At 42.0% G+C, this 23,810-nt stretch overlaps 1 protein-coding gene across 2 annotated transcripts in view; it reads left to right on the top strand.

Moving 5' to 3' along the window:
- The window catches only part of ndrg3b (ndrg family member 3b), a 91,435-nt gene that overhangs the window by 40,070 nt on the left and 27,555 nt on the right, over positions 1–23,810 (top strand). Inside the window, exons 1-5 of one of the 2 annotated variants that reach the window (XM_063014998.1) lie at positions 13,806–14,090; positions 21,028–21,133; positions 21,659–21,779; positions 22,426–22,488; positions 22,630–22,690. In XM_063014998.1, the coding sequence (XP_062871068.1) occupies positions 14,040–14,090; positions 21,028–21,133; positions 21,659–21,779; positions 22,426–22,488; positions 22,630–22,690 (402 nt within the window). In that variant the 5' untranslated portion in view covers positions 13,806–14,039. Of the gene's footprint in view, positions 1–13,805; positions 14,091–21,027; positions 21,134–21,658; positions 21,780–22,425; positions 22,489–22,629; positions 22,691–23,810 lie in introns of those variants that run through there. The other variant, XM_063014997.1, reaches the window with a different exon arrangement.

The following is a 23,810-nucleotide window of genomic DNA, read 5'->3' on the forward strand; positions in this document are numbered from 1 at the left end:
TACTGAGGTCTCTGAATATGACCAATATATAACATTCCAGTGAGAGGGCATTCAGCAGCATTCAGCTCCCCAAAGTTGACTGGCTTGCCAAGTGTGTGCATATGCTCATATGTGCACTTGGACTGGGGAATTGAAGGCCATATGGTCAAATCCACACATAATCCTTCCATTCCAGCTTGCAATGGCTCTGTAAACCAAAGCCGTTGCTCTAATTTGCCAAGTCAAGTGCACTCTAGCTTAGACTCGCAAGTCCTCCAGGCTTCAAACCAGCCAGCAAAGAAACAACTTCAATCTGTCACGTCTGTTTAAATAATGATTTCATATAAAAAGTCGGGATGTTTTGCTGGAGAGTCATTTGTCAAGTCGGGCTCCTAAAGATTGGAAACCAGACTGCTGCTGCCAGAACAGTGAAAGTGTTTTAAAAAAAAGTCTTTTACTCAGTTTCAACAGCCAAATGAACATCTAAACATCTGTGTGTGAGGGTGGAAGGGTTTGCGGGTGGGCGGTTGGGATGGGAAAGAATACACGCGATGCCAACGAATGAATTCGACTGTAGGGGCAGTTCTAATCTAGAGAAGCAAAGTGCGTGTGTAATATGGTGGAATAAAATCAGCATAGCTTGTGCAAATACATCAGGGTATTTTAGTTTATCAGAAGCTTTGATTTTGTGCTTATACTCAATGGTTGCTGTCAATTGATTATTTAAACTGTAGATTAGCAAATCAAGGGAATTCCAACTTTAAATGACCCAAAGTGGGCATGGTGGTTCATGGGTAGCACTGTCTACTCACAGCAAGAAGGTCCTGGGTTCGATTCCCAGTTGAAAGGTACAGGTTCTTTCTGTGTGGAGTTTGCATGTTCTCCCCGTGTCTGCGTGGGTTTCCTTCGGGAGCTCCGGTTTCCTCCAACAGTCCAAAGACATGCAAGTAAAGTGAATTCACTCACTCACTCAATTTCTTAACCGCTTATCCAATTAGGGTCGCGGAGAGGGCGGGGGGTTGCTGGAGCCTATCCCAGCTTTTCAATGGGCGCAAGGCACATAGTAACACCCCAGACGTTGCGCCAGTCCATCGCAAGGCAGACACACATACACACACCCATTCACTTTTAGGGCAATTCAGTGTCTCCAATTACCTGGCTGCATGTTTTTGGACTGTGGGAGGAAACCGGAGCTCCCGGAGGAAACCCACGCAGACACGGGGAGAACATGCAAACTCCGCACAGAAAGGACCTCGACCGCCCCGCCTGGGAATCGAACCCAGGACCTTCTTGCTGTGAGGCGACAGTGCTACCCACAGAGCCACCGTACCGCCCAGTGAAGCGAATTGGAGATCCAAAATTGTCTATGGCTGTGTTTGACATTAAACACTTGAACTGATAAACCTTGTGTAACCAGTAATTACCTGTCCTGTCATGAATGTAACCAAAGTGTAAAACATAAAACAAAATCCTTATAAATAAATGACCCATAGGTTGCCAGATTTCTCACCCTTGTTGCATTTATAATCCACACTTTGTTGCACTGATTACAAAGCACTATGAAACTAACTGTAATGCAAAAGCACCATTAACATATATTGAATCCCAGCTCTGCCAAGCAGCCACTCTTGGGCCCCTGAGCTAGGCCTTTAACCCTCTTGTCTCCCTGGGTGCCGTTCAATGGTCCAATGCACTCTGACCCTAGCTAACAAGCTGGGATTTGTGGTAAAAATTGGGAAATAAAGGAATTCTATTGTGTTTTTTCTATTCTTGTTGGTAACATTGCTGCCAAGTAGTTACTGTTGCTTTAGGCTGTTTACCCTTTGAATGGTGTGTGTGTGTGTGTGTACACACATGTGCAGCAGCTGAATCGGGTGGCAAGAAAGATTCATTTCTTCAGGTTCACATTCATTTTAATAATATGCTTATACGTTTTATTAGTAGTGTGTAACGTCAGGGCTTCATTTCCATTGTATTAGCTTTATTAGTATCACTCACACTAAACGCCGCCCAGAAATCTTTTTGTTTGAACCATACAGCATTTTATTTTTATTGTTAAAGACTTTATTAGCAGCAAAATGACTGATGTTCCAAATTTTTCAAATGTATACGGACATACATTCAGCTGCTTCTATACATGAACAGATTGCTGGCAAGAAAGGTTTCATGCACAAACTGGCTACATGCCAACAATTCAAATTATACACACACACACACACACGCATATACAGTGCCTTGCAAAAGTATTCAGCCCCCTTGAACTTTTCAACCTTTTGCCACATTTCAGGCTTCAAACATAACGATATGAAATTGTAATTTTTTGTGAAGAATCAACAACAAGTGGGACACAATCGTGAAGTGGAACGAAATTTATTGGATATTTTAAACTTTTTTTAGAAATAAAAAACTAAAAAGTGGGGCGTGCAATATTATTCAGCCCCTTTACTTTCAGTGCAGCAAACTCACTCCAGAAGTTCAGTGAGGATCTCTGAATGATCCAATGTTGACCTAAATGACTGATGGTGATAAATAGAATCCACCTGTGTGTAATCAAGTCTCCGTATAAATGCACCTGCTCTGTGACAGTCTCAGAGTTCTGTTTAAAGCGCAGAGAGCATCATGAAGACCAAGGAACACACCAGGCAGGTCCGAGATACTGTTGTGGAGAAGTTTAAAGCCGGATTTGGATACAAAAAGATTTCCCAAGCTTTAAACATCTCAAGGAGCACTGTGCAAGCGATCATATTGAAATGGAAGGAGTATCAGACCACTGCAAATCTACCAAGACCCGGCCGTCCCTCTAAACTTTCAGCTCAAACAAGGAGAAGACTGATCAGAGATGCAGCCAAGAGGCCCATGATCACTCTGAATGAACTGCAGAGATCTACAGCTGAGGTGGGAGAATCTGTCCATAGGACACAATCAGTCGTACACTGCACAAATCTGGCCTTTATGGAAGAGTGGCAAGAAGAAAGCCATTTCTCAAAGATATCTATAAAAAGTCACCTGGGAGACACACCAAACATGTGGAAGAAGGTGCTCTGGTCAGATGAAACCAAAATCGAACTTTTTGGCCACAATGCAAAACGTTATGTTTGGCGTAAAAGCAACACAGCTCATCACCCTGAACACACCATCCCCACTGTCAAACATGGTGGTGGCAGCATCATGGTTTGGGCCTGCTTTTCTTCAGCAGGGACAGGGAAGATGGTTAAAATTGATGGGAAGATGGATGGAGCCAAATACAGGACCATTCTGGAAGAAAACCTGTTGCAGTCTGCAAAAGACCTGAGACTTGGACGGAGATTTATCTTCCAACAAGACAATGATCCAAAACATAAAGCAAAATCTACAATGGAATGGTTCACAAATAAACGTATCCAGGTGTTAGAATGGCCAAGTCAAAGTCCAGACCTGAATCCCATCGAGAATCTGTGGAAAGAGCTGAAAACTGCTGTTCACAAACGCTCTCCATCCAACCTCACTGAGCTCGAGCTGTTTTGCAAGGAAGAATGGGCAAAAATTTCAGTATCTCGATGTGCAAAACTGATAGAGACATACCCCAAGCGACTTGCAGCTGTAATCGCAGCAAAAGGGGGCGCTACAAAGTATTAACGCAAGGGGGCTGAATAATATTGCACGCCCCACTTTTCAGTCTTTTATTTCTAAAAAAAGTTTAAAATATCCAATAAATTTCGTTCCACTTCACGATTGTGTCCCACTTGTTGATTCTTCACAAAAAATTAAAATTTCATATCTTTATGTTTGAAGCCTGAAATGTGGCAAAAGGTTGAAAAGTTCAAGGGGGCTGAATACTTTTGCAAGGCACTGTACTAACACACACGCAGATTGGAAGAAATGGCATGAACAGACACTTAACTGTAAGGCAACTGTGTTATCTACAAAACTATTAAGCCTGGTGTCCAGGAGCTGGAATGAAATTAACTATCATCATTATTATTATTATTATTATTATTATTAAAACCTATTACAGGTACTAAATAATCAATCCTAAATTGCACGGCAGCAGTGTTATCTACAAAACTATTAAGCTTGTGTCTATTAAGTTATTAAGCTGGTGTCCAGGAGTTAGAAACAACTTGACGTTTATTATTATTATTATTAATAATTATAATAATAACAATAATAATAATAATAAGAAGAAGAAGAACCTGTTAAAGGTACTGAATAATCAAACCTAAATTGCACGGCAGCAGTGTTATCTTCAAAACTATTAAGCTTGTGTCTATTAAGCTATTAAGCTGGTGTCCAGGAGTTGGAAATAACTTGACGTTTAGTATAATTAATAATAATAATAATAAAAATGAATAATAAGAGGAAGAACCTGTTAAAGGTACTGAATAATCAAACCTAAATTGCATGGCTGCAGTGGTGTCTACAAAACTGTTAAGCTGGTGATGAGTTAGAAACATGACGTTTATTATTATTATTACTAATAATTATCAATATATTTATTATAAATAATAATAATAATATAAGAAGAAGAAGAACCTGTTAAAGGTATTAAGTAATCAAACCCAAATTGCACAGCAGCGGTGTTATCTACAAAACTATTAAGCTGGTGACCAGGAGTTAGAAACAACATGACGTTTATTATTATTATTATTATTACTTATAATTATTAATATATTTATTATAAATGATAATAAAAAAAATAATAATAATAAAAGAAGAAGAAGAACCTGTTAAAGGTACTGAATAATCAAACCTAAATTGCACGGCAGCAGTGTTATCTACAAAACTATTAAGCTTGTGTCTATTAAGCTATTAAACTGGTGTCCAGGAGTTGGAAACAACTTGACCTTAGTTAATAAATAATAATAATAACTACATCCACACCCCCTTACAGGTACTGATTAATTAAACTCAAATTGCACAGCAGCAATAAATATAAATGTGAAAAGTGTTCTCTGTAATCAAGTTATACTTAGCGTTTCGGTGTTTTGTTGTGTTGCCAAAGATTTGCAAACTATGATGCTATAAGCAGTTAGTTCAGAATGTTTACAGTGCACTTGTATTACACCTCCCCACAATCTTGAGTTTTAAGATGTCATCTAAACCTCTGTAAATAGCACAGTAAAGAAATGTGACAACCTCATCAAATATTTTAATATAAATACAAATTAATAAAAATTGAAGAAGCGGAGTACACAGGCTGGTTAATACAGTGCATGATCAGGGCTGCAGTGTGAAGGTGCAAGTAAAGTCAACTCAACGAAATGTTAAATCAGGACTGAGGACTGTTTTACAACGTGCTTACAACTCAACATGAATTATTTAGCTTTAGCTGCAAGCTACTCAGATTCCAGAAGAGGGCAGCATGAATGCAGCCAGTACTAAGGTTACACCAGAGGCACAGCATGATGTGGATCTAAAGCTCTTAGTATGTGCTTTTATATTTTTTTACTGTCCAGTTTATAGTGTACTGTACAGTATATAGTTAGTTTGCTATTACAAGCTCAGAAGCTTTAATGCTGAATGCCAGACTGTTGATGATTAAAGTTTTTAGTATATTTATAATTAAAATATGTGGATATTAAATTAAAAACAACAGCTCTCAAAAGCCATTGTGCAATTAAGCAATAGAACACGAGAGGGAGTGTGTTATCACGAATAACATCACGGCTGTGATTCGGTCGCAGGCACGAGCCGAAGGCGAGTGCTGTAGATCATCACAGCCGTGATGTTGTTCGTGATAACACACGACCTCAAGTGTTCTATTGCTTTTATACAACAGTTTTCACAAAATAAAGAAAGAAAATAAATCAAAGAAGCTCTAAATTTAATAATAAATATGCTTTAATATTGACAATACCTTCCGCCAAAAAGTAGTTCCACAACCAATATAAAGTTTAACACTACAAAGCAGACATTCCAAGTTGCAAAAACTCATTTCAGGGAGGTAAGAACAACAACAACAAGGAAAAGGTAAGAACCTCCGAAGGGAAAAAAAGAAATAAAAAAACCTTGCATACACCAGAGGATATACGGGTGATAACAGAACTCTTAGAAGCTGCTAACTGGGCTATTATGCTAACTGTTCGCGTTACAAACACATTAAAGTTCCCTACATAGTGCACTAGAATGTGTATCAAATCACGGATTTATGTTCGCTACACAGTGCACTAGATAGTGAATTAGACAATTGGTTATGTTCCCTATACAGTGCGATAGATTGTATATCAGATCACGGATTTAAAACGTGATCGGGAGCTGTGTCGCCTGCGTGCACGTTTGTGTGTGAAGTATTATTGGAAAGAAATACAGGAGATAAACTGTTCAGTAGAGCTTTGTTTTATTGCATCCTTAAACTGAACCCACGCATGCGTATACGGCATCAAGCGTAACTCCGTATTCTGTGTTAACCCTTTAACGTCTTAAAGGCATATTACAACAGTGTGCATGCAGCTTGTCGTTACTGGCAACGCGTCAGCGGAGTAATACCGTTGTGGTGTGAAAAGCCCGTGCTGTTGTCACGAAGATCAGCACGGTTAGAAGGCTTCTCAACCAATCAGATTGTACGGTCGGAACTAACTGTTGTATAATATAGAAATAACAAACATTAATACTTTCAGTTTGTTTGGGTTAACTTAAAGGTATTATACACTTACAGCAGTACAGTGGTGGGGACAGTGGTAGCCTAGTGGGTAGAGCTTTGGGCTACCAACCGGAAGATTGGCAGTTCAAATCCAGGCTCTGCTGTGCAGCCACTTAAGCCAAGACCCTTAACCCTGTCTGCTCCAGGGGTGCCGTACGATGGCTGACTCTGCGCTCTGACCCCAGCTTCCAAACAAGCTGGGATATGCGAAGAAAGAATTTAATTGTACTGTACACCTGTATATCTATTAGGGCTGTCAAACGATTAAATTTTTTAATCGCGATTAATCTCAGAATTTCATATAGTTAATCGCGATTAATCGCATTTTTTTTAAAAAGAAGAAAACAAGGATTTTTAAGTAAAATGTTACAATTAAAATGGTGAACATATTTTAATGCTAAATGTACTTATGTTAAAAACTGCTGGGACAAGAGAAAACTGTAAGGGAGTTTTATTCACTCACATACTAGGCAGTAATTCTATCCAGCAGAGACCCTTGACTTCGTATAAATGTCAGATTGTAGGTTAGAATTTCTCCAAACATTGTAGATCAGCGGTGCTTTAGGTGGGATAAGGCGTAGTTATTGTAACAGACTTTTCTGTGCTTGTATCGTGACATTTGATGGACGTTTCTACACGAAGTGAGTGTGTTTTGACCCTTTGGGGTTTCCATAGTTCATGGACTAGCATGCTTGGCTAACGCGATGACTCCAGCTGTCCGGTACCATAACAGAAGGAGTTAATAAAAGTGTTCTGCTCCCGACAACTTGTGAATATAGCGTGTATTTATTTCTTTATTAAGCAAGTGCATCACTACACGCTCGGTTACATTATGTTCACAAACCGCAAATGAAAAACGCTGGCAAGTCTCAACATGAACTACGGATGACTCGCAGGGCCAAATAGAATTTGCGTTAACGGCACTATTTTTTTTAATCGCGTTAAATTGAGATTGCGTTAATGCGTTATTATCGCGTTAACTTCGACAGCCCTAATATCTATATATGACAAATAAAGTATATCTTCTTCAGTACCTCATCCCTGTACAGTACCACATCATTGTACAGTATATTAAAACAATACATTCCAAACTGTGTTCAGAGATGTTGGTACTTTGTTACTAAAATGTGACTCAGTGAGTAGCACTGTCGCCTCACAGCAAGGTCCTGGGTTCGATCCCCAGGTGGGGCGGTTCTAGTCCTTTCTGTATGGAGTTTGCATGTTCTCCCCGTGTCTGCATGGGTTTCCTCCGGGAGCTCTGGTTTCCTCACACAGTCCAAAGACATGCAAGTGAGAGGAATTGGAGATTAAAATCTCCGGTTGTGACGTTGTTGCTTGTTGTATAGTTAGTATAGTTACTGGCCTGTAGGAACACACACCATGTTAACACTGATGTATCAGTGGACACTTTTCTGGTCCCTGGTCAGTGGCTTTATTTTTAGTCTGAAGAAATATTTCTCTCAGCATAGATACTTCGGCGTTTGAACACACACACACACACACACACACACACACACACACACACACACACACACACACACACACACACACACACTTTACCCTGTTAGTGTTATGCAGTGCTGAGAAGAGTCCACCAACCAAATAATATCTGGTCAGTGAGGGTACTTTAAAGGGCTCCAGCGTATCTGTATGGTAGATGTATTTTATAAAATAATCCATGAATGTCTGTTCCAGACAAAAAACCTCTCATTATACTCTGATCAGCCATAACATTAAAACCACCTCCTTGTTTCTACACTCACTGTCCATTTTATCGGCTTCACTTACCATATAGAAGCACTTTGTAGTTCTACAATTACTGACTGTAGTCCATCTGTTTCTCTGCATGCTTTGTTAGCTCCCTTTCATGCTGTTCTTCAATGGTCAGGAGTCTCCCAGGACCACTACAGAGCAGGTATTATTTGGGTGGTGGATCATTCTCAGTACTGCAGTGACACTGACATGGTGATGGTGTGTTAGTGTGTGTTGTGCTGGTATGAGTGGATCAGACACAGCAGCCCTGCTGGAGTTTTTAAACACCTCACTGTCACTACTGGACTGAGAATAGTCCACCAACCAAAAATATCCAGCCAACAGCATCCTATGACCACTGATGAAGGTCTAGAAGGTGACCAACTCAAACAGCAGCAATAGATGAGCGATCGTCTCTGACTTTACATCTACAAGGTGGACTAACTAGGTAGGAGGGTGTAATAGAGTGGACAGTGAGTGGACACGGTATTTAAAAACTCTATACCAAAACTTTATACTAAAACAACACACACTAACACACCACCACCATGTCATTGTCACTGCAGTGCTGAGAATGATCCACCACCTAAATAATACCTGCTCTGTGGTGGTTCTTTTGGGGGTCCTGACCATTGTAGAACAGGGTGAAAGCAGGCTAAAAAGGTATGTAGAGAAACCGATAGACTACGGTCAGTAATTAGAACTACAAAGTGCTTCTATATGGTAAGTGGAGCTGATCAAATGGACAGTGAGTGTAGAAACAGGGAGGTGGTTTGTGTAAACTGGGTTGTGTCGCTTGAATTGGTTGCCCTCTGTTGGTAAAAAGCAGTACTGCAGTATTTTCCCAGCCACATACATTTTGATGTCGCTTTGAACACATGCTCACCTGTTACTACCGTGTTTTGCATTTTTAGCAGATTTGCAGCATCCTTAACTGCTTCTAAAACAGGATACACCTGCGTCTTGATGTGGGTCTACACACACACACACACACACAGACTCACACACACTCACACACAGACTCCTTTAAATGCACAGATGTGGGTTGTGTTCCACAGTTGAGACGTACATACCTAACTGGCTCATTGTCAACATGGGGGAGTGGGGTCTCCTACCTTGCTTTAACCATGGGGGAAACCCTTTGTGCTTTCACCTACTAGAATCCATCCTACACCCAGGTGCATCCTAGGAAACTAGAGTCAGACAGGAACATACTGGTAAATGTCAGTAGTTTATCCATCTGTGTATCAGAACCCCTCTCGCTGAACTGGGTCACGTTCTATGTATAGCAAATCTGGAAGGGTGTTTTGGTCTAACCGTTATGATGCCACCATGCTGTACATGTGCTTATCTCCAACCTAAATGATCTGCACTAAGCATCAGCTTGAGATTTTAAGTAAACTTCATTTTTTGTTTACATATTGGTAATTCACTTTTTCCGGGTTTGGAACTCCTGGTGTCTGACATTCTTTTACTGACAGAGTATGTTAGGACACAGCTGGGGACCCTGAATGCGTCTAATGAGGGTATATTCGCTTGACACACACTCCCTCCAATGCATGTGCAGTCCACCAAACCCTTCTTATTCGCCCATACTTCAGTGGATTTGTTCATAAGGTCAGTCTTGCACATGGAGAGTCACCCACTGATCTCCGCATTCCCTCGCTTCTGTACAGATTCCTTGGGCTACTAACCAGGGTCCTTACACATGCAGCGTCGCAGACCCCACCTTTTTTAGTCTGGTCTTTCCACTATTATCTGCTGCGAGCACTGCAAATTGTGTCTGCTAAGGGGCGCCCAGCAGACAGGTAGCGGAGCTGAGATTTCATGTTTTACCACCGCTTTATCCTGGTCAGGGTCGTGGTAGGTTTAGTTTGCCCAGAATCACAAGGTGCAATGTAGTAACTTACCCCAGACAGGTTGCCATTCCATTGTGAGGCCTCTGCCATCCCCTCCCCCATCAGACAAAGCCAGTTTGCTGAGGCAGATTTGATATGATACTGTAGGGCACTAAGGATGAGCACTCCACAGCATGAACTACATAAAGGTGCTACTCATAATGAGTTTTACCTTCATATCGTTACTCACAGATCCACATGTCCAGAGGTTAACGTGCAGGGACAGTGGTAGCTCAGCAGTTAAGATACTGGCCTGGTAATCTGAAGGTTGCCGGTTCAAGCCTTTCTGCCACCAGGTTGCCAGTGTTAAGCCAATGAGAAAGACCCTTAAACCTCACAAGCTCAAATGGCATTTTATTCATTTTCTCCCCCAATTTTTGGCACATCCAATTTTTACCCAATTTGCTTCCTCTCTACTGGTGCTGCCCCCTGCCCCGATTGAGGAGACCGAACTGACACACGCCCCCTCCGACATGTGCGAAGTAGCCGACTGCATCTTTTCACCTGCACGAGGCGAGTTCATATGCGGATCAGCATTATTCCTTTACTGTGTGCAGACACCAATAAACCAGCCAGCAGAGGTCGTAACCGCATCAGTTATGAGGTACCTATCCGGTTCACTCCCTCTATGAACAACAGCCAAACGTTGTTCACATAGCCGCCCAACCCAGCCCGATGGCAGAGCTGAGATTCGATACGATATATTCCAAATCCCAGCTATGCTGTGCTAGCGTATTTTACCGCTGTGCCACCTGAACGGCTCCAAAATGCCACTTTGAATAACTACTGAGGTCTCTGAATATGACCAATATATAACATTCCAGTGAGAGGGCATTCAGCAGCATTCAGCTCCCCAAAGTTGACTGGCTTGCCAAGTGTGTGCATATGCTCATATGTGCACTTGGACTGGGGAATTGAAGGCCATATGGTCAAATCCACACATAATCCTTCCATTCCAGCTTGCAATGGCTCTGTAAACCAAAGCCGTTGCTCTAATTTGCCAAGTCAAGTGCACTCTAGCTTAGACTCGCAAGTCCTCCAGGCTTCAAACCAGCCAGCAAAGAAACAACTTCAATCTGTCACGTCTGTTTAAATAATGATTTCATATAAAAAGTCGGGATGTTTTGCTGGAGAGTCATTTGTCAAGTCGGGCTCCTAAAGATTCAGACTTCTGTTGCTCTTTGCTGCATATTTAAGTTTTTTTTTTTTCCTCCCCTCTTTAGCGCATCCAATTGTTCAATTTGCATCGTGCTTCCTCTCTGTCTATGCCGAACCCTGCCCTGACCGAGGAGATCGAAGCTAACCCATATCCCCTCCGAAACATGAGCAGCTTTGCCACCCACACATCGATGAGTTTGGCGCCGCCTAGCGTTGCATGCGGAGAGAAACACCCTAGGGGCACTCTACCTCATCTCTTGTGTAGGCGCCTCTAATCAGCCGGCAGAGGTCGTAATCGCATTCTGACAGAGACCCACATCAAGTTCTCTTCGATACTACATACTCAGAATCCAGCCCTGATTTGCAGCGTGTCTTTTTACCGCTGCGCCACCTGAGCGGCTTTACATATTTAAGTTTATAAACCATATTTAACACAGAGCAGACTAGTGTTTGGGTCACGAACTGTTCTCAGCACTGCAATGACAATGACTAGATAATGACATGATGGTAGTGTGTTTTATTATGAGTGTATCAGGTGCAGCAGTGTTGTGGAGGATTTCTTTTTTTTTTTATAGACATATATTTTTTCTCCTCTTTTTAAACCCCAACCCCCCAATCTAGTCGTGTCCAATTACTCTGAATGCGTCCTCTATACTGATTCGACCCTTCACCGCTGACTGAGCACGCCTCTCAACTGACTTGCGCCCCCTCCGGCACGTACAGTCAGTACAGACTGCATTTTTCACCTGCACGAGTCGAGTTCATACGCTTGACGGGCACTGTGCATGGAGGGCCACACCCCCATCAGCATTATTCCTCAGCCCTGTGCAGGCGCCATCAGTCAGCCAGCAGGGGCCGCAGTCGCACCAGTTATGAGAACCTACTATCCGACTTTCTAACCCTCTAACCCTGAACGACAGTCAACCGTTGTTCGTACAGCCACCCAGCCCAGTCGGAAGGGCAGAGCTGAGGTTCGATACGATGTATTCGAAACCCCAACTCTGGTGAGCTAGCGTACTTTACCGCTGCGCCACCTGAGCGGCCTAAAGTTGTGGGGATTTTGAATACTGTTTAAACTTACCGCCCCCCCCTTTTTTTAGGAACACGTACCCTGTTAACACTGGTTGTAGGTGTACGGTTAGAGACTAGAGTGTGTTAATCTTGCTCTAGTCTTATCAGTGATTTTTCTGATTACGGTTGCTATTGGCTTTATATTTTTGCAGCACAGTTCTCCTCCTAGTATTGCTCCAGCACAAGAGTGCTGCACCCGCTACAATTACACTACCATGTTATTACCATTTTAATGTCGTTGCAGTGCTGAGAATGATCCACCACCCAAATAACATCTGGTGGAGTCCTTATTGTTGGTAAATGAGGTACAGGGGGGTGACAGAAGTGTACAGAGCAATAGATGGGTTACAGTGAGTGTAAACCCACAACATTCATCATGGTTAATCCAGTTTATAAAATAATCCATGGATGTTCATATCAGATGGGTGTACCTAATAAAGCGCTCGTTGAGCTCATACAAATTTGTCTGTCACGTTTGGGTGGCAAACCATTCTCAGCACTGCAATGATGATGACTAGATAATGACATGATGGTAGTGTGTGTTTTATTATGAGTGTATCAGGTGCAGCAGTGTTGTTGGGATTTCAAATACTGTTTAAACTTACTGGCCTCTTTATTAGGAACACACCATGTTAACACTGCTTGTAGGTGTACACTTAGACACTAGTGTGTTAATCTTGCTCCAGTCTTTTATCAGTACTTGATCACATGTTGCTGTTGGCGTTATATTTTTGCAGCACAGTTCTCCTCCTAGCATTGCTCGGGCACAACAGTGCTGCACCCACTACAATTACACTACCATGTTATTACCACGTTAATGCCGTTGCAGTGCTGAGAATGATCCACCACCCAAATAACATCTGGCCTGTGGGGGTACTATGTCGGTCTCTTTAGTTGATAATTGGGGTACAAGGTGATGACAAAGTGTACAGAGCAACAGAGCAACAGATGGGCTACAGAATGGTAGCATGTTGGTCCATGAATGTTCATATCAGATGGGTGTACCTAATAAAGCGCTCGTTGTCTCTATGGCAACTATTAGTAGCTGCTGTTTTTTCCAGCGTTCCACACACATCAACGTATTTCTCCTAACTTTAAACGTTTAATATCTACAATAGTCAGACTGACCTACAACCTGCACACACATACACTTGTTCTACACTTCCTCACTCCCCTCTTGTTTTCACCTAACCCTTTAAATCCAATTAGAGCTGCCCGAGTGGCGTCCACGTCCCCTCCTCGTTCTCACCCTCCTCGCTCTCTCTCTCTCCTCATATTTACGCCGCCCTGCTTTTCCATCAGATCCGTCCTTCTCTCCTCCGCCTGCCTCGCTCAGACCGGCTACAACACCGTTCGCTTCCTATCACTCCGTCATTCCTGCCGGGAGTCCGGAGCAACAAGCCGTCACGGTTGCCTTTTATGTTCGGTTTTGCGCCTTCTATCCTCGAGCTCCCCCCGACCCCTTCTGCGCTGCCACCGCCTCTCGAGTGTGTACTAGAGTACAAGGGCAAAGCTTTTGCTTCTCGCTCACTTCTTGTTCTGTTTATTCTTGGAGAAAAATAATGACAAACGTTATCGATCTCAACCAGATAGCATGTGCACTGATCGGCGTGGTAAGTGAAAGTGTTCGTGTGTGTGTGTGTGTGTGTGTGTGTGTGTGTGTGTGTGTGTTTGTGTGTGTTTGTGAATGCTGTTGGCCTCTTAACTGCCTGTTAATACTCCTCTCACGCACCCACTCAAGCCAACAGCCTAGATTGACTCATAAATAGTGTGTTTTGTGTGTGAAAGAAGCTATGTTTGGGTTTTAGGTGTAAGGTATGTGTGTGTGACTCAGGCCTGTTGTGTCTGTGATCACATGACCGCAACTTATACTGTCATTGTATAATATAAGTGTTATTGTAAGCTGTTACAAACAGAATAAGAATGACAAGGGTTTGCATTACCACTTGTAATCCACCTAACGGGACCTGTCGTAATGTTTTTCACATCATTGTTGATGTACCATATGGCTTTTTAAAAATGTAATATATATGTACATTTAAAAACTATGCATAGACCAATGGGAGCAATAGGCTTTTCTTTAGAATGGAGAATTTCTCAGGGTGTTAACGTTGTAACCTGATTCAACAGTTGGCCAGTACAGTGTAACATACAGTATATATATTTAAAATAAGCTTGTTTACGTCATATTTATTTTATTTCATTCTCATCAGCCGCTTTATCCAGGGCGGCACGGTGGCTCGGTGGGTAGCACTGTCGCCTCACAGCAAGAAGGTCCTGGGTTTGTTTCCCAGGTGGTGCGGTCCGGGTCCTTTCTGTGTGGAGTTTGCACGTTCTCCTCGTGTCTGTGTGGGTTTCCTCCAGGAGCTCTGATTTCCTACCACAGTCCAAAGACATGCAAGTGAGTTGAATTGGAGGTACAAAATTGTCCATCACTGCGTTTGATATTAAAAAACAAGCTGGGATCTTGAATACATCGCATCGAATCTCAACTCTGCCCGCCGGCTAAGGCTGAGCGGCCACGTGAACAACGATTTGCCTGTTGTTCAGATATGTGCGGGACTAAGCCGGATGGGGTCTCTCTCTCATGACTGGTGCAGTTACGACCTCTGCTGGCTGATTGATGGCACCTGCACAGAGAATGCTCTCAGGGTGTGTCTCTCCGTACACAACGCTGAGCTGCACTGCACTCGTCAAAGTGTAGGTGATAAGATGCATACGGCATGCTGCCCACGTGTCGGGGGGGCGTGGGTTAGCTTCGTTCTCCTCAATCTAAAAAGGGAGAAAAAGGAGGACCATGTACAGGGCGCCAATCCATTGCAGAGCTTCGACCTTCCCTCCTTCCTCAGACATAGCCAGTAATGTCTGTGTAGATTCAAATCTAGATCTCAGCAGTGCGAGGCTAGCATATTAGACCTCTGTGCCAGCTGAGCACCTTTACTTTATATCTAACATTTACAGTGGATATATGGCAGCCCGGACGCCTATACTATATTTTTGGTTCATCCGAGGGCAGGAATGCTGGAGAGGACTTGTCATGACTGCTACAATTACATCTTCTCTGGGCTGATTGATGGCACAGATATGAGGGATAACGGAGATCGGTGCATCACTCTGTGCGCGATACAGATCTCCATATGAACAAGAGTCAGCTTCTGCAACTGTGTCAGAGGGAACGTGCAACCTAAAAAATTTGATTTACGTAGATTGAGATGTTAAAATTTGAATATGTGATTAAGTAAATTGATAATCGGATCTGTTTGTATATTCATTTATTTAATTCAAATCCATCTGATTAGTGTTAAAGTGAGAACTGACTGGTATTGCTGTGACACTGGTCTTAAGGCGTGTCTGCTTTTTGATAGAGCTTTTGTGTGTGCCAGGCATCCTGTGATATCCCAACGGAAACACTTCTGATTTGTGTGTGTGGCTGTGGGGGGCTGTGTGTGTGTGTGTGTGTGTGTGTGTGTGTGTGTGTGTGTGTGTGTGTGTATGTGTGTGTGTGTGTGTGTGTGTGTGAAAGAAAGATTAAGCTGTAGGGTGGCCTTCAGATTGAGCAAAGCTGGGCGTGGTAAGTGGTGCTTAGGGAACATGATGCCAGACTAAAATGAATGGAAAACTGGACATAGAATTTAATCTTCACACTTAAGTTCAGTATACTAATGTTGTGTGAAAGTCTTACATTTATTATTTCGAGTGAATGTGCTGGTGTTTGTAATCAAGTAATATGTGAATTACTACTGTCCTTAAAAAAACACACACACAATACTATCACTGGATTAGAATTTAGATCCTAATATAGCTCACCTCCTTGTTTCTACACTCACTGTCCATTTTATCAGCTCCACTTACACTATAGAAGCACTTTGTAGTTCTACAATTACTGACTGTAATCCATCTATTTCTCTACATACTTTTTTAACCTGCTTTTATCTTGTTTTTCAATGGTCAGGACCACCACAGAGCAGGTATTATTTAGATGGTGGATCATTCTCAGCACTGCAGTGACACTGACATGGTGGTGGGGTGTTAGTATGATGTGTGTTGGGCTGGTATGAGTGGATCAGACACAGCAGTGCTGCTGGAGTTTTTAAATACCGTGTCCACTCACTGTCCACTCTATTAGACAATCATATTTCAGCTGCATACAGTGTTGCTTATGTTTGACTGTCTGTGCAATTAACCTTTTCCTATCCGGATACATATAGAACAGTACTGCTGGCTCACAGAATTGACATCTATGGAAGTGTGTCCTCACTGTATCTATTAATAGACTGCCTTTTATTAAATTATTGGGATTTATTTAGGTGGGCGTAATTTTTTTTATTGAATGTATAATGATAAAACCATAACACCTCGATGTTTGATTTCAACTCGATGTTTCATCATTGTTGAAACACCTGTTGCATCTAGTGATGGAACCTAAAAAAGCAGTCTGGTTACATTCAATAAAGAGGTTCACTTTTTCTCTCCAACTGTCTTCTATCTATTTTTATAGCTGCACTTCAACCTGGCTTTTAAGTTCAGAATGTGCAGGTGTTCCACAACTACCTGGCTGAGCCTGCTTGTGCAGATTCTCACTCTTTTGTCAGACGTACTAGTGAAGCATGGCAATAAGAGCTGATCCAAAACTTGGCGTGGCCATACCACCTCATGCATAACCAATCTTGTGTATGTGGGCTATCGATTAAAAGGCTGTGGTTGTTTGAATCCCGGCACTGCCACACAGCCACTGTTGGGCATCCCAACCAGGCCCTTACCCTCTCGGCTCCTGGGGCGACGTACAATGGCTGACCCTGCGCTCAACAAGCTGGAATATGTGGAAAAAGAATTCCATTGTACTGTACATGTATGTACAGTATATATGACAAATAAAGGCAATCTATTTCTGGCTGGTTGATAGCACTGCTAAGATTCAAGCCTGGATCTCAGCGGTGGTGGGCTAGTGTAATAGACTGCTGTGCAATCAATGAGTGCATAGGTTTATTCTTTTATGAATCCCAATATGAAATGTATGCGTATAGCAGGTACAGCAATGCCTTTTTCTCCCTTTTAGTGCGTCCAATTACCAGATTGCGTCATGCTTCCTCTCCACCAATGCTGATCCCCGCTCTGATTGAGGAGAACGAAGCTAACTCACGCCCCCTCCAACACGTGGGCAGAATGCCATATGCATCTTATCACCTACACTTTGACGAGTGCAGTGCGAATCAGCACTGTGTATGGAGAGACACACCCTGACAGCACTCTTTTCCCCATCTCTGTGCAGGTGCTATCAATCAGCCAGCAGAGGTCATAATCGCATTAGTTATGAGAGAGACCCTATCCGGCTTAATCCCACCCCCATCTGAACAACAGGCCAATCGTTGTTGATGTGGCTGCTCAGCCCAGCCGGCAGGCAGAGCTGAGACTCGATACCCCAGCTCTGGTGTTCCAGCATGAGTTTTTTCCGCTGCGCCACCTGAGCGGTCCTTGTTAGTATACAAACTGTACACCTACAGCAGGTGCTAACAGGGTATGTTTGTAACAGTGCTTGCTCAGGGGCCCAACATCTCAACTCAAATGTGGTTAAGCCCGAACCAGCAACCTTCTGATCCCTAGTTTAGCTGTGAATTTGAATCAGTTTATGTTTATGGTGTTTTTTGTTTGGAAAATGCTTGACGCAAGCATCGCAGAGCCAGACAGACGTCACTCAGAAACCACATTTGTGAATATATGTGTTTTATATTGGATTTATCTCCATTTTTATATCTACTGAGATTGGGATTGTGGTTACTGTGGAGTCTGTGTTTTGTGTGTATGTGTGCGTGCCTGTTGTAGCCAAAGCACTGGACCAAATATCACTGTCGTTATTCAGGTATTTTTATTGACGTGTACGTTGGCGGTTTTGTGGTACCATGCAATAACAAACATCAACTGTGGACGGAAACCAAACACCCACACATCACAGTGCTGCATGCGAACATTCACAAGTTCCAGGCTGGACCTTGTATATTTTGCAATCACGAAGAAATGCATTATATATTACAACCCCAAATCAGAAAAAGTTGGGACAGTATGGAAAATGCAAATAAAATAAAAATGCAGTGTTCCTTACATTGACTTTGACTTTTATTTGCTTGCAGACAGTTTGATATTTCATGTTTTGTCTGCTCAACTTCATTTCATTTGTTAATATACCTCCATTCCTGCAATTTAGGGCTAGTAATGAGGTGAAAAAACTATAATGATGTGATTCCAAACAGGTGATTCTAGTCATGGTTTGGTACAAAAGCAGCGTCCAAGAAAGGCTGAGTCCTTGATGAGCAAAGATGATCAGAGGATCTCCAGTTTGTCAACAAATGCATGAGAAAATGATTAAAATATGTAAAAACAATGAACCTCAGAGAAAGATTGGAAGGAATTTGCATATTTATCCCTCTACAGTGCATAATATCATTAAACAATTCAAGGAATCAGTAGGAATTTCAGTGCTTAAGCAGAACGCCCATGATCTTTTATCCCTCACTGCATTAAGAACCGCTACTCAACAATAGCTGATATAAACATGGGTGAGGAATTACTTTGACAAACCTTTGTCGAGCGCTACAATACAGAGTTACATGCACAAATGCCACTTAAAACTTTACTGTGCAATAAAAGAAGCCTTATGTTAACCATGTCCGGAAGCTGCGTCGACTTCTCTGGGCTCGGAGGCATCTAGGATGGACCATCACACAGTGGAAATGTGTATTGTGGTCAGATGAATCAGCATTCTAGGTCTTTCTTTGGACCAAAGACGAAAAGGACCATCCAGACTGTTATCAGCAACAAGTCCTGCAGTCCTGACCTGTCCCCAATAGAGAATGTGTGGAGAATTTTGAAAGGAAAAATGCGACAACGACGACCCCGTACTGTTGCACATCTTAAGACGTGTTTGCAGGAAGAATGAGACAAAATAAAACCTGAAACACTAAATCACTTGGTCTCCTCGGTGCTAAAACATCTTTTAAGTGTGGTGAAAAGGAATAGCAACATTACAAAGTCGTAAATGCTTTACTGTCCCAACTTTTTTTTGGAATGTGTTGCAGACCTGAAATGCAGGAATGAATGTTTATTAATAAATGAAATGAAGTTGACCAGACAAAACATGAAATATTTTAGGTTCATCCAGTCTGCAATCAAATAAAAGTCAAAGTAAATGTTTTTTTTTATTATTATTATTTGCATTTTCCATGCTGTCCCAGTTTTTTCTGTTTGGGGTTGTATTTTTTTCTGCATGTTATTAGTGAATCTGTGGCCATTAGTTCTAAATAGTAAGATCTGGAGTTCAAGACTGCAGGCAAATGTTCCACTATTGCAAAACCTAGTTAAAGTAGTGAAGTAGTATAACGTCATTTGAGGTTTATCTAGCCAGAGGCTGTATCTGTTTTTGTGCTTGAGTGTTTTTTGGTGTTGCAGTTTCCTGTTGTGGTAACTTCGCGTGTGTTACATGTCCAAGGCCAAGACTTTCGTGGGTCTGCTTAATTTATCAGGCTAGCCTTGTCAGTGGCCCTAAACAAACATGAAACTGTGAGTCTGTCTAAAAACATAGTGAGCTGCTTACTGCCTACCTAGGCAGCTGACTAAGTAGAGAGAATCTAATAAGACATCAAAATCATAAGGCAGGTTATTTAGAGGCACTGCTTAGACAGCGATTATGACAGTTATGTCACCACAGTTTTTGCTTACTAAGCTAACATGGTTTGCTTCAGATGGCATGTCAGCTAACATCCCCCCCATGGGTACCAAAAATGGTTGTCACTGACAAACCTGAATTTGCAAATAAATTACACTTGTACACCTTTATACAAATTAAAAATCAACAAGAATTTATCCATATTTAAAAAGAAAAAAGTTTGTTGCTCTGCTTCCACCATATTTGTCATTTTTTGTAAGACAAATTGTGCCGCACTGAATGCTGGGATTGCCTTCACTGCTAAAGAAGTGTAGGATACTCCCTTGGTATTCTGTCACATTTTGATTTAGAATTAAGGCACCCCAGCCACCCAGGTGGCACAGCGGGTTAATCCGCTAGCACACCAGCACCGAGATTCTGAGCTCCCGGGTTTGAATCTCGACTCTGCTACTGGTTGGCTGGGCGCTCTTTAGCAGGCACAATTGGCCTCCAGTCTGCTGGGTGGGAAAAGACAAACTAAGGGTTGGGGTTATTAACTCTGTTTAAGGACCTTGCTTGCCCAGACCGCCTGTACACACGCGAATCACATGCAAATCCACTAAAGTATGGGAAAATACGAAGGGACTGGTGGACTGTGCACACAGAGGAAGTGTGTGTCAGCCTAATATACATTAGGGTCCCCAGCAGTGGATTGGCTATGCGAAATTGGGAGAAAAAGGGGGGAAAATGCATATAAAAAAGAACCTCAGTAGGGAGCATTTAATGTATCTAAGTATTTAGACAGCCTATATATAGAGCTCACTAGGTTTTAAGACAGACCCTAGGTAATCAAACAGTAAGTGCCTCATTTGTTTCATTTGCTGACCAATGTACTCTTCTCTGATTGGTTTCAGGAGCATGACATTGAGACTCCTCATGGCGTTCTCCATGTCACATTGAGAGGAACCCCTAAAGGCAACAGGCCCGTCATCCTTACCTACCATGATATCGGCCTTAACCGTAAGTTCCTACCCTTTTTTAAATCTATGTATTTTTAAATACTGATGGGTTTACCTAATATTCTGCCTAATGAATGTCATCACACTTTATTGACATCACTGCCTTTTTGTCAAAGTAACTTAAGTCAAACTTTTTCTAGTTGTATTTACACATTATTACATTTATAATCAACGGGTAAATTATGCTTTAAAGGAATCTGATAAATGATTATAATTTAATTAGTAAAATACCTGGTTTAAATAAATAACAAGCCATTTGTTATTAACTTACATAGATAACAACCAATGACCTTTCAGATCACACACCAGACTAATTGACCCACATTTGACTTGTGTCTAAAATTGTAGTGGTTTTGATTAATCTGTAATAAAACTGTCAACCGCTTAAGTGAGTAAAAAATGTCCTTGGCCCAAAAGCTTCATGTATAGTTTGACAGCTGTAACTATCATGTAGAACATGATGATAAACTATGCCAGTCAAGTTATGAATTAACTATATTGTACTTTTTTTTTTTGCATTTCGCAGATAAGTCATGCTTCAACACACTTTTTAACTTTGAGGACATGCAGGAGATAACACAGCACTTCGCTGTGGTCCATGTGGATGCTCCTGGCCAGCAGGAGAATGCACCGCCTTTCCCCACCGGGTAAGTCCATTTGCATGTCACTAGCAGTGTGAATGCAGCATAGCTTCCAAACATGGTTAAACAGGACGGAACTGTGATGCCGAGGACCTGTGATGGATTGACATCCTGTCTTTGGAGAAGTTGGACATACCACATCCCTGACCAGAATAAAAAAGTAATAAAACATAGAAATGAATGAATTAAGCTGATCCAGGACTCATTTTACTACTAGTGCGTTTAGATGACATGTCTGTATGCTTGATTTCATGCACTGTTTACATGAGAAGCGCTAAAACGTCATCAGAGTGTGAATATGAGACGAATATGCGTTCATGTGGAATAACCATCAAACTCACTCTGAAAGCATCCACATACAGCTATGTGTAGATGTATTTCCCTCACTGTTTCACTTTTAAACTTGTGTTATAGCTCAGAGTGCTGAGAAATTGTAAGAATCAGCTTTTCCAAGAGAGTCTAAAACGCTTATCATTAAAAACAGCACTGCGCACACCGTTGAAAACAATGGAACAGCCGGCGCGAAAACGGTTTTGCCGCTTCTAGTGTAAATGCGCCCCTAGCAATTGACTATATTATATGGACCCACTAATTTTGTTTCCTTTTTATTATTTTCTCACAGCATGCCTTTGTTTCCTTTTTTCTCTTTTAGGTATCAGTACCCAACAATGGATCAGCTGGCCGAGATGCTGCCATCTGTCATGACCCACCTACGGTGAGTCACCGTGCCTTTCCACCGTCATCATGACCTTTATTTATTCATTAAGCTACAGTTCTGTGTGGCTGTGCCTTTAGGTCTTGAGGTGTTTACTTGAATGCTGGATTGAGTAAATGTGTAACTGGCTTTTTTCTGCAGGATCAATACAGTGATTGGGATTGGTGTTGGTGCAGGAGCTTACATCCTTTCCAGACTGGCAGTAAGTGATTTAACCTTTGAAATTTGATTATGGTCGAAATTTGATTATTATAGTAAACATATGCATTTATTTGATAATTGCTGTGTAGCTGTTTGTTTGATTCTGTTTGTGGTGTCCTATATATAGCGTGTATATAACATGCTATATTCCTGTACATTTTTGTTAAAATTAAATGTTTTTCTTCTGTATGTGCTGGATCACACTGGTCATGTCAAAGCAACTTACTTTCTGCCAGCATTGCTGAGATCACATTTTTAATGTTTACATATTCTACACACACTGTCCATTTTATCGGCTTCACTTACCATATAGAAGCACTTTGTAGCTCTACAGTTACTGACTGTAGTCCATCAGTTTCTCTGCGTGCTTTGTTAGCCCCCTTTCATGCTGTTCTTCAATGGTCAGGATTCCCAGGACCACTACAGAGCAGGTATTATTTGGGTGGTGGATCATTCTCAGCACTGCAGTGACACACAACAGCACAGCAGCGCTTCTGGAGTTTTTAAACACCTCACTGTCACTGCTGGACTGAGAATAGTCCACCAACCAAAAATATCCAGCCAACAGCACCCCATGGGCAGCGTCCTGTGACCACTGATGAAGGTCTAGAAGATGACCAACTCAAACAGCAGCAATAGATGAGCGATCGTCTCTGACTTTACATCTACAAGGTGGACCAACTAGGTAGGAGTGTCTAATAGAGTGGACAGTGAGTGGACACGGTATTTAAAAAAACTCCAGCAGCGCTGCTGTGTCTGATCCACTCATACCAGCACAACACACACTAACACACCTGCTGAGAATGATCCACCACCTAAATAATATATGCTATGTTGTGGTCCTGTTGGGGCCATGCCCACTGAAGAACAGGGTGAAAGCAGGTTAAAAAGGTATGTAGAAAAACAGATGGACTACAGGCAGTAATTGTAGAACTACAAAGTGCTTCTATATGGTAAGTGGAGCTGATAAAATGGACAGTAAGTGTAGAAACAAGGAGGTGGTTTTAATGTTATGGCTGATCGGTGTATATGAAAGTTGAAAGGGTTTTAGCTCAGATTAATTAAAGAATGCAGATCAGCTTGTGGGCTGTCGACACGGCTCACAATGAGCTGCTTTTACC

This window comes from Trichomycterus rosablanca, chromosome 19 (assembly GCF_030014385.1).
Source record: "Trichomycterus rosablanca isolate fTriRos1 chromosome 19, fTriRos1.hap1, whole genome shotgun sequence".
Taxonomy (NCBI): Eukaryota; Metazoa; Chordata; class Actinopteri; order Siluriformes; family Trichomycteridae; genus Trichomycterus; species Trichomycterus rosablanca.